At 51.9% G+C, this 10,830-nt stretch overlaps 2 protein-coding genes across 3 annotated transcripts; one reads left to right on the top strand and one right to left on the bottom strand.

Annotated features, from left to right (window-relative positions):
• Nucleotides 1–204: 204 nt before the first annotated feature.
• PRDX5 (peroxiredoxin 5) lies at nucleotides 205–3,913 on the bottom strand. Its single transcript, XM_044680561.1, has 6 exons — nucleotides 3,748–3,913; nucleotides 1,947–2,081; nucleotides 1,494–1,625; nucleotides 1,064–1,102; nucleotides 653–714; nucleotides 205–449 (listed from the first exon to the last, which is right to left on the bottom strand). The coding sequence occupies exons 1-6, from the start codon at nucleotides 3,892–3,894 to the stop codon at nucleotides 344–346; spliced, it is 621 nt and encodes a 206-aa protein (XP_044536496.1). The 5' UTR covers nucleotides 3,895–3,913; the 3' UTR covers nucleotides 205–343.
• Nucleotides 3,914–9,317: 5,404 nt separating this feature from the next.
• Nucleotides 9,318–10,456, top strand: TRMT112 (tRNA methyltransferase activator subunit 11-2). 2 transcript variants are annotated; one of them, XM_044680348.1, is made up of 4 exons: nucleotides 9,318–9,459; nucleotides 9,552–9,653; nucleotides 10,058–10,132; nucleotides 10,223–10,456. In XM_044680348.1, the coding sequence occupies exons 1-4, from the start codon at nucleotides 9,382–9,384 to the stop codon at nucleotides 10,328–10,330; spliced, it is 363 nt and encodes a 120-aa protein (XP_044536283.1). In that variant the 5' UTR covers nucleotides 9,318–9,381; the 3' UTR covers nucleotides 10,331–10,456. The 2 variants fall into 2 exon arrangements, with proteins under 2 accessions (XP_044536283.1, XP_044536282.1); XM_044680347.1 differs by having other exon boundaries at nucleotides 9,335–9,459; nucleotides 10,040–10,132.
• The last annotated feature ends 374 nt before the right edge of the window (nucleotides 10,457–10,830 follow it).

Genomic DNA, 10,830 nt, shown 5'->3' with positions numbered 1-10,830 from the left:
TGCACGGGATTCCCCACACCAAGGAGAAACGTCCAGACTTGGACTACAGGCAAGTCCAAACCAGTCTGTTTCTCTGTTTATGGCCCAGGCATGTTACTCTGTGCAAGGCTGGCCTGCCATTGCCTCCTACACAGGGTAACCTCCCTGAGGGCAGGCCCCACGACAGCCCTCATAGACAGAAACTTCCTCCACAGCAGAAAGAACTGAGGCAGAAAACTGAAATATTTTATTGCAGAAGCTTGAAGAGGAGCATCCAGACAAGCTGCTGGACTCAATGCCAATCGTGCGGTCTTTGCCCAAGGTTGCCCTTCGGTGGAAAGGGCCCCTAGGCTGGTCTGAGGCTTCAGAGCTGAGACAGAATGTTTGGGGCGAGACTGCAGGTCAGGCCTGTGCCATCTGGTTCCACATTCAGGGCCTTCACAACACCATCCTGCACCACCATCGAGAACCTGCAGAAGATCAAAGGAAATCAGGGGTATACAGGGCCCGGGGAGGGGGGGGAGGAGGACTCAGGATGGGGAGCTGAAGAGTATCAGAGCCCAAGAAGGGAGTCTGGGGGCCAATGGGGAGAGTGGAGTCAGGAGATACCCAGGGCCCAGGGCGGCCCAGACTCAGGCTAGGGACTCCCAACAGAGGGTTCCACAGTCCTCACCTCTTCAGACGGCGATTCCCAAACAGGGGCACGAGGGAGTCGTCCAGTAACAGGTCAGTTGCCTATGAGAGGGAAGGCCCAAATTGGGGAGAGAGGCCGAGGTCACCAAGGAACCCCTGTGAAAAGACCGGCCCCTCCCTGCCTCCTCCCCCTTTGTGGCCGAAGCCCTGCTTTCTTGGGAACTTCTGTCTGCCCTTCATTTCACAACTGAAGAAAGTAAGATCAGCCCAAGAGGGAAAGGGGTTTATCCAAGGCCCCATACCTGGGAAGGGGCCGAACTGGACTCACCTATCTGACTTTCCCCTGCCTCACCCGCCTCTGAGCCAGGTCCCAGGGGACCCCAATTCCCAGCTAGAGTGGTTGGCACCCCCTGCCCCAAGTCAGCCCCCAACAGTGATAGCAAACATTTACCTTCCCAAAGGCCCCTGAGGGGTCAGCCAGGAGCCGAACCTGAGGAGGCAAAAGGGGGTGGTGGGGTGTGCATAATTAGAATCTGCTCCCCAGGACTCTAAATCCCAGCTTCCCATGTTCCTTCTCACATACGTGCTAACATAGGGAGGATATAAGTTTTGTGGAGCTCCGCCCTCTCTCCCCCCCCCCCACGCCCCCATCTTCGCTTGTGGCGCTGCTTCGGGGAGTGCCAGGCAGGAGAAGGTCTTTACTCCCATGTCTTTACTCCGGCTTCTACTTTGGTTCTTGCATTTTTTCTACTTCAAGTGGTTATTAATAAATCACATAAAATATACTACTTGGAGTTATTGGATACTAATTTTAATCTTACAGGTGTCAGGCTTCTCCTCAGCCCCACCCCCATCCCATGCCCCCTGCCCCATGGCCTCACCTTGCCCTCAGCTTTGTGTGAGAGGCCCCACTCACTGACCACAAAGACATCATTGACACTGAGACAGGCCACCACCTGGGCCCCCTTGGACTTCAGGGCATCAGCCTGCTCCACGAATCCAGGCAGGTGGGTCTAGGGGAAGAGAGCCCAGGGCTTAGCAGTCCCACATCCTCCCAGCCTTCCTTCTCCTTCCTATCTCCCAGGCTGCTCCTGTTCAGACCCTCCCCATCTCTCCTCCATTTCTCCTTGGATCACGAAGGATCCCAGAAGGATGTTGTTTCTCAGTCCCAAGAGATTGGACAGACTATCCAATTCAACTGGTCCTCCATCAACCAATCCCTCTCCAATCCCTAAAACAAGGGGTCACCCCTCCTCTGGAGCCTGGGGGCTTCACAAGGGAGCTCAGTTCACTCTAAGACAGCCAGTTCTCATTGTTAGGCATCATATCCTTACCTTGGAACAGCCTGGGGTGAAAGCTCCAGGGACCCCAAAGAGCACCCCTTTCTTGCCTTTGAACAGCTCTGCCACATTCACCTTCTTGCCTGGCTCTCCCTCAAATACTTCCACAGATGGAAGGGTATCACCCACCTTGGGAAGGAGAAAGCTCAGAGTTCATTCTTAGAGGAAAGGGCTCATGAATGGGCAAAAGCTACCAGAGCCTGCTGGGAAGCCAAGGAGAGGTTCACAACCCCCGTCCCTGGGACCAAAAAGGGGAGTCACCCAGGGGCAGGTGGGTAGCTCAGTGAATTGAGAGCCAAGCCTAGAGACGGGAGGTCCTAGGTTCAAATCTGGACTCAGACACTTCCCAGCTGTGTGACCCTGGGCAAGTCCCTTGACCCCCATTGCCTAACATTTACCAATCTTCTGCCTTGGAGCCAATACACAGTATTGACTCCAAGAAGGAAGGTAAGGGTTTAAAAAAAAAAAAGGGGGGGATCCCCAAGACAATTTCCTGATTCCTTCCCTGACCCTAGAGATGGCTGGATCATCCCACAGCCTATCCCCACCCCTAGGAAGCTGTGACCCCTCCCTTGGGCATCAGGAGGACGGTTGGTGACTTGGGAGTTTTTTCTGTGGCCAAGCAGGTATTGCATAACGTAGATTAATAGCTTCTGTGGGGCAAGACCAAAGCCTGGGGTTCTGGGAAAGGAGTAGGATGGGGAGGAGAGGGGAGAGCAGGGAGCCTGGAGTCTGGAAAGAAGAGAGCAAAGTCTGGCCAGGTTCTGGGATTTGCCCCCCCCGGAGTTCCCACGGCTAACTGTGGCTGGTAGAAGACAAAGGGACTAGGATTCTGGGCTTTAGGAGGAATGGGAGGAGGAATGGGCTCCAAGATGGATGGTGCCGCGTCTCGGTAACAAAATCTAAAAAACACCCGTTCTCCACCCCCCACGCCCCAACAGGTCCCAATCTCCGAAGCGGAGCAAGCCGGGAACAGTGAATAATTAGGTGTAGAGGCAGAGAGCCGGGGGTAGAGAAATAAGTAATTGAGAACAATGACCCCGGGAGAACGGGGTGGGACTCAGACTTTGAGCCTGCCGGGATCTCGGTCCCTGCCATCCAAGCTGGGCAGATGGGGCAGGAGCTGGATGAATATGTCTCAGATTAAGAGCAACAGCAGGACAAAGAGGAGCCCACCGGGTCTATGTGGGATTCAGGTTAAACCAGATGAGGCATCGGTCCCCCGGGGGGAGGGGTGCTCAATTGACCAGGAAAGGGTCAGTCCGCCAAGGGAAGGATCAGTCTAGATAGGAGATGCCCAGGCTGCAGTGGGTGGGGCTGGGGATTGCAGCGCAATCCAGGGCGTCCACAAGTCTATAAGGGAAAATGCCTCCCTTTGACTTTGTAACCTGAATGTGCACCTAAAGCTTCCTCCAGGGTAAAACGGGAAACCTGGATGGGATCGCTCAATAAGCGGTCACCTGTTTAGGGCCCGGGAAGATGCTCAGTGACGGGCACGGGGTCAGCTGTGGAATCCAGTCCACAGCCAGCACAGCTATAGGAGAGGGGGGCGGGGCAGTCTACCTGGACAGCTCTGGCCACCAGGGAAGGGGAGGGGGTGTCAGTCTAGAAAGCAGTTCAGCCCCCAAGGCGGGATCTAGAATGAGGGAACGGATGGGGGAGGGTCAGACCGTAAGAAGGGTTTCTAAGACGGAGAGGTCCAGGGGGACGCCATGCCAAGAAGCGAGTCACTGACCCGGGGGCCGATGGGGGCCGATGGGGGAGGGGAAAACAAGGTCAAGGGGTCGAGACTCACCTTGATCGGGGCCATGGCTGCAGGCGCACTACGCAGGGTCCGGACTGACGCGGCAGAGAAGCTCTGGGCTGCAAGGGCAATTCCCGAGGCCCCTTTAAATGCGGGCCCAGCACGACGCCCGAGGGCGAGTATCCCGGCCAGCCCCATCCCCGCCCGGCTCCGCGGATGCCCCGCCCCCGGCTGCAGCCCCGCCCCTGCAGGGACTCCTTATTTGCATGAAGAAGCAGGACGAGGGCGGCCCCCAGGTCGGTTCTCATTGGCAGGGCAGCTAGGGGGCGGGGCAAAACTACGGGCGGAGCTCGCCGCTCATTGGTCCGGCTGTGCCGTTCCCTCCGCTGAGATTACCACAACTGTTCTATAACGCCGCTGGTGAGCATGTGATTGGCATGTGACCTGCGAGGAGGGAGCACCTGGCAGATCCCTGGGGACTGTCCAGCGTTTGGACATGCCAAGAAAACATCTGTGCAAAGAAAGACTTCCAGTGTCGCCCCACTCGTTCATCGAAGCCGCCCCTCCCAGCCTTCTCATCCCCGCTCAGACTCGCCACGGCTCCCCCTCTCAGCTGAAGGTCTCCTGGAGGTCCTGAACACACACCAGGAGCTGCCTCTTCTTCCTCTTTCTCGGTTCTCTCTTCTCTTTCACTCCCAACTCACAGGATGACGTGGTCCTCCTCCTGCTCAAGCCGTGCCATCCTACCCTGTCCTATCCCATCCCATCCCACTCTGTCCCATGTCATTCCATTCCATTCTCCCATTTCACCCCTTCCTATCCATCTCCTGCAGCTCTCTGCCCCCTCACCAGCACCACTCTGGCACTTACTTTCCATCTCTTCCTGTCTTCACCTTCTGCCCTACTGCCCACAAACGCAACTGTGGCTCCTCCATTCTTTAAAAAAAAAAAAAAAAAAAAAAGCCTTCCCTTGGTCCTTTCATCCCTTCCAGCCCTAGTACCACGTGTCTCCTGCCTTTTGAGATTTAGAAGCCTCCTAAAGTTGGAGTTTCTACTTCCTTCTATTGAAATACCCTGCAGGTGTGTCTGCTGCTTCCAGTCCACCAAACTGACCATCCTGAAGTTCAGGTCCAACCATGTCACCTCCATCCCCTCAATAAACTAGACCCTCCCCTACCTTTCCAGTCTTCTGAGACTGACCCCAGCCAATCCTAACTACAGCTTCTTTGTACAAGCTGTTTGCATGCTGTCTCCTCCATAGACTCTTGGTCAAATGATTAGCCACCTACTATGTACTGGGCACTGGGCTATGCACCAAAAATACAAGGAAAAGCAAAAGACACCCTCTGCCCTAAAGAAACTCATAATCTAATGGGGGAAGGTCACAAGCAAACTATATAGATCAGTGATGGCAAACCCTTTAGAGACAGAGTGCACCCTTCCACCCCAAAGCCCTCCCATTGACTTGCTGGACAAAGGGGTAGGTGAAGTGAGGAATGTCTTCGGTGACTGTAGAGAGGGGAGTGACTAGAGTGCTCCACTCCCCTCCAGCTCTGCCCCCTGTGAGCCACCCACCTTAACCCCTGTGTAGTCCCATTGGGTTGCTGGGCAGAGGGGCAGGGATGTGAAAAAATGGTAGAGAGGGGGAGGAGTGCAACTTCTCCCTAGTCCCTCTGCCTTTCTAGTAACACCTTGGGGGTCGGGGAGTGGTGAGGGAGGGTGGCTGAGTGCCCACAGAGAGTGCTATGTATTCCATCTTTGGTACCTGTGCCATAGGTTCACCATCACTGCTATAGATGATTAATTGGAGAAAATCAGCAAAGGCAAAGCACTAGAATTAAGAGGAATCAGGAGAAAGTCTTCTTGTGGAAGAGGAGATATGAAAGTCAAGAAAGGCAGGAGGAAGAGATGAGAAGGAGAGTATTTCAGACGTGAAAGACAACCAGAGAAAAAGACCTGAGTGAGGAGATAATGTCTCCTTCGAGGCTGGTGTCACTGAATCAAAGAGTTGAGTCTGGGAGTAAGATATGAGAAGATTGGAAAAGCAGGAGGGGTTAGGTACCAAACAGAGCATTTTAATTATGTTTCTGGAGACAAAATAGGGAGCCACTAGAGCAGGGGTCTGCAACCTTTTTGACCGTGAAAGCCATGAAGGCCACATTTTTTAAAATGTAATTTCATGAGAGCCGTACAATATGTGTAACACTGAATACAAGTAAATATGTGCATTTTATGTAAGAACAACACTTTTAAAGTACAATAAGTCTCTGAACTATTTTTAATAACGTTATTATGTGCTAACCAATGATGAATAAAGTACATTAATGTGACTTCTGGTGCTGCCTGGTTTTGCTGATTATTAATCAAAAAACAAGACTTAATGGGGCACTATAGTACTGATATAACTGCACACATACATATAAAACTCCTTTACACTAAGAAAATTGCTGAAATAAAGAGAGAAAAATTCAGGGAAGAATACTTTTTCCTCTCCCTCTCTCAAGTCAGGCAACAGGAGAAGAAAAAGCTGCCTGCCTGCTGGTTAAGCCATTTGGCCACATAAATTAAGTAGGAGATCAGGAGATTACAGAAAATAACATGACTTGTGTGTAGGCATTAGTAAGTAGTGGGAGAGGAGGGTACCTTTTCATGGAAAACTGGCCAGGACACATCACACACATTTCCTGGTACAGGTGTTTATCAGTGCTGCCTATTCAATCATTCTGTATCAAATGAAACAACTACTGGGGAGAAATGCTTCTCACTAATGCAGCATATGTGAAGATGACTCTAGTTCCCCTTTAAGAGCAGGTAGAAAAGTTAAAAACAATAACAATCCCACAAATAGGGAGTGCAGACCCCATGAATGCACTGAGATAAAGCCATGTAAATCAGAGGCAGAGGGGTAGAGAATGTAGACAAAAGTGATCAATCACTATACAGAACCCCAAGATGTCAGTAACAGGTGTGGAAAGAGTAAAAGGAGGGCAGGAGGAGGAACACACAACACACTTACCGAGCCGAACCAAAGACCAGGATTCCTCTCGTGCGGGAATATCAATGAGGGAGCTTCTATCTTAGAAGATAGTCGAGGTACCGAAAGGATCACGTGACGTATCACGTGACGCACGATGGCATGCGTAAACTGTTAGTTACTTTATGGCTCCTGCAGAAAGAGCCAGATATGGCTCAAGAGCCATACGTTGCTGACCCCTGCACTAGAGTTTATTGGGTAGGGGAGATGACACAGTCTGATCTAAAGTTTGGAGAGATCAATTTGGTGGCTGAATGAAAGACAAACTGGAGTGGGGAGAGATCAGCAACAGGGAGATAAACATCGCACCCCCTGCATCTATAGCCATAGTCCAGGGTGAAGTGATAGAAAAGGACTAGGGTGGGGGCGGTGTCAGAAAAGAGAAGGGACCACGTTGGAGAGATGTTGGGAAGGTAAAATGGCAATTTGACAACAGGGAATGTTCCTGGTCTTTCTTTGTATCTCCAGAGCTTTGAAGTTTCCAGCATGTAGAAGGCCTTTAATAAATGTTTCTTATAGAGGACCAGCTCTATATGGTAGGGATCCTGAGTGGCGTTTTACGGCGTCGGATTGCTAAGACAGGAAAAAGAAACTGAGAACAGCCAAACTAGAGGTTAGCCCATGCTGATCCCACGCTATGGGATTTTTGACTTTATTTTATACTGGTTTCAAACAAAGAACACAAAGAAAGAATCATAGCTGTGAAGGGGGTTATAAATCATACACAATTCATTAAAGCCTAAAAAATAGAGATATGGGTGCAAAGACAAGGGCCAAGTTCCAACCACCAATTAGTAGGGGATAATTTCGGAAGCAGAAATAAATTTCATGGAGATGTTTACTAATTGCGTTCTGCCTTGATTTACAGATCTGCACCTGGTCAGATAGTCTGGACTAAATTGTCCGGCTCCAGTCCTTATCTAAGTAATATATTTTTTAGGTTTCAGGCTTCTTAATTATCAAGGAGAGAAATTGTCAAGGAGAGGAATTGTTAACTCAGTAGCTGCTGGTCTGGTTAAGGACTCAAAGCTTTCCAATAAGAATATTGAGAGAATGTGGGGATCTAAAAATGAGTCAAAAGAGGAGCCTCAGATTTTTACCTTAGATGGTCCATTCTATCTGCAGCCTGACATGCAGTGCAGAAAAATCATACTCGCAGTTTTACTTGCCGATGATTTTGTAATGGGATCCAGATAAAACATCTATTACAGACTCTGTTTCTCTAAATGACTCCTAATAGCCTCTTGGAGGGGTCAAGTTGTTTTTGGATTAATCTACCTGCTGGTACCAGAGCTTTTCAGGGCTCAGGTGACATGGACCAAACACAAAGACTGCCTCAGCCTGGATTGGTCATGTAGGGAATCCAGATAACAGGCCCTAAATTTGACCCTATTTCTCCAATTGGCTCTTTACATATAACGGCTTTCAACAGTTTCTTAACTGATGACTCCAACTGAAGGGTCTCAATCTGCAATCTTCCCCTCTGTAAGTCTCCATTTCCCTATCTGTAAGATGAGAGCTATCCCCTCACGCTGTCCTTGTTCAATCATATCAGACTGTGTTTGAAGTTATCTTGGCAAAGATCCTAGAGTGGTTGGTCATTTCCTTCACCAGCTCATTTGAAAGATGAGGATACTTAGGCCAACAAGGCAAAGTGACTCCCCCAGGGTCACACTGCTACAAAGTATCTGAGGCAAGATTTGAACTTGGGAAGAGTTGTCTTCCTGACTCCAGACCCATAGCTCTATTCACTATGCCACCTAGCTGCCCCTTTGATAATAATACTGCATTCGTCCTAGAGTTGTTGTGAGGATTAAATAAGGCCATATTTGTAATGCTGCACAAATGCTAAGTAGAAACTAGCTTTTATTATTACTTCATTTGGTTCTCACAACAATCCCGGGAGCCAGGCACTATTATTATTACAATTTAACAGATAAGTAAACTGAGGCCGGGATAGGCTGAGTAACCAGCTGAAGGACTTACTGCCATAAAGTGTCAAAAGTGTAATTTGAGGGGGCAACAGGGTGCCTCAGTGGATTGAGAGCCAGGCCTAGAGATGGGAGATCCTAGGTTCAAATGTGACCTCAGACACTTCTCAATTGTGTGACCCTGGGCAAGTCACTTAACCCCCATTACCTATCCCTTATTGCTCTTCTGCTTTGGAACAAATATATATTATTGACCCTAAGGCTGAAGGTAAAGGGGCTTTTTTTAAGTGGAATTTGAACTCAAGACCGGTTTGGTTTCCCTCCCGCTCTCCCTCCCTCAGTTCCCCCGGCTCACTCTCCACTCCGCCACCTAGAGGCAAACATTTCTGCACTGAAATTCCTCTACAAGCTCCCGGTAGCAGGCCCGATCGGAGGGCCCGCCCCCTTGCAGCATCCCGCTTGGATGCGGCGGACGCATGCGCTCCAGCATCTAACGGGACTATCTGTATCTGGGGGCGGGGAAAGAAGGAGTTTCCGGAATTCGAAGGCATGGGACAGCGGCTACCCCAGCAACATCCTGTTTGGAGACAGGCGAAGCCTCGCCTCCTCCGGAAGTGGCCGACAGTGGAGCAGAGTATCAGCAGGAGACGGAAGTGGTGTAAGGAGGGCATCTGTCTAGCCGGTTCCGGTTCCGGTCCCACTGTGCGCGCGCAGTCAGAGATGAAGCTGCTAACCCACAACCTGCTGAGCTCCCACGTGCGTGGGGTGGGGCCCCGGGGCTTCCCTCTGCGCATCCAGGTACCGGAGGCGGAGTGGGTCGGGGGACAGGGGCCCTGGCGGGCCGGCGGCCCCCGTGAACGGCCTTGTGTACCCCCACCCCCACCCCGCAGGCCACCGAGATCCGCGTGAGCCCCGTGGACTTCAACCCGGATTTCGTAACGCGTATGATCCCTAAGATGGAGTGGACGGCGCTGGTGGAAGCGGCCGAGAGCGTGAGCGCCCATGCGCCGCCAGCCTCAGTAGCCTCGTCCGTGCAATGGGCGCTCGGGAGGTCCAGTCCTGAGCCTCCGGCACCAAGCGGGCGGCGGCGGGGAGGGGAGGGGGGAGGCACCGTGACACCAGGCTGGTTCGGTGGTCACGTATCTCTATTGTCAATGTCCTTATCTGTGCCCACTCCCGAGCTCGGGATACAGAAGTTATGCTCGGGGTGGGGGTAGGGTGTAAGTGCAAAGCGATGTCAGGTATCCCTGGATCTCCGCAGCCCAGACTAGTGTGGGGGAGCTTGGCGACAGGATACCCCCTGAACAGCCGCGGGAGCAGCAGGGTAATAGATGGGGACGTGGCCCCCGGGCCTAGCCGTCTTTTCCCCTCCCTGCAGCTAGGACACCTGTCCGAGTTGCCTAGGCAGTTGGCCGAGGGCTACGAAAAGGATGAAGAGTTTCTGCGCAAGGTGCACCATGTGCTATTGGAGGTGAGGGGGCTGCCCAGTGGAACCCAACCTCGGGGCAAGTCCTTGGCAGCGGGCGGCTCTTAGTAACTGACAGCTTTGTGTCCCTCGCAGGTGGAGGTAGTGGAAGGCACCCTGCAGTGCCCAGAATCTGGACGCCTGTTCCCCATCAGCCGAGGCATCCCCAACATGCTGCTCAGTGACGAGGAGGCCACGTGCTAGCCTGGAACCTCCCCCCTACCCCCCCCCCCATTGTGGCCACTTTGGCTTTCCACACCACACAGAGCCCCGGGGGTGGTATGATTGCTGTTATATTTTTTTTTTCCTCATTAAAGGTTCAAAACCGAACGCATGTTTTTCTCTTTGCAGCAAATATACATTAAAATAGAGTCTCTGTACAGCTCTGTTCCCCCACTCAGTCCTGGGAGGTAGCCTAGGCCCTACCCCAGTGGCCCCTGCTCCTCCCTCAGATCCAAACCCTAAAAATAAATATAGTGTTATTGCTATGCAGGGGATAGAATAGATGCTGTGGCCCTCCCCCCTTCCCCAGGGGTCTGGGATCACCCCTCGGCCCAGCTCCAGGGGAAGGTTGGGGAGGGGAGGGGAGGAGAGGAGCCAGCTCTGATTTATTGCTTTAAAGGGAGAGAGGGATTGGAGTTTCGGGGCAGTAATAATGCCCAATATAAATGGCAAGGAGGGAAGGGTTCAGGGGTCCTTGTTTT

The sequence above is a fragment of the Gracilinanus agilis genome, chromosome 6 (genome assembly GCF_016433145.1).
Source record: "Gracilinanus agilis isolate LMUSP501 chromosome 6, AgileGrace, whole genome shotgun sequence".
NCBI classification, from domain to species: Eukaryota; Metazoa; Chordata; class Mammalia; order Didelphimorphia; family Didelphidae; genus Gracilinanus; species Gracilinanus agilis.
The sequence above is the reverse complement of the archived record's forward strand: the minus strand, read 5'-3'. Positions and strand labels throughout refer to the sequence as shown.

Coding starts and splice junctions, on each gene's coding strand:
- PRDX5 (XM_044680561.1), bottom strand. CDS start 3,894: ATGGGGCTGGCCGGGATACTCGCCCTCGGGCGTCGTGCTGGGCCCGCA. Junction 1,103..1,493: donor CACACAAAGCTGAGGGCAAG/GTGAGGCCATGG, acceptor TTGCCTCCTCAG/GTTCGGCTCCTGGCTGACCC. Junction 715..1,063: donor CCTCAGGGGCCTTTGGGAAG/GTAAATGTTTGC, acceptor TCCCTCTCATAG/GCAACTGACCTGTTACTGGA.
- TRMT112 (XM_044680347.1), top strand. CDS start 9,382: ATGAAGCTGCTAACCCACAACCTGCTGAGCTCCCACGTGCGTGGGGTG. Junction 9,460..9,551: donor GCTTCCCTCTGCGCATCCAG/GTACCGGAGGCG, acceptor CCCACCCCGCAG/GCCACCGAGATCCGCGTGAG. Junction 10,133..10,222: donor TGCACCATGTGCTATTGGAG/GTGAGGGGGCTG, acceptor TGTCCCTCGCAG/GTGGAGGTAGTGGAAGGCAC.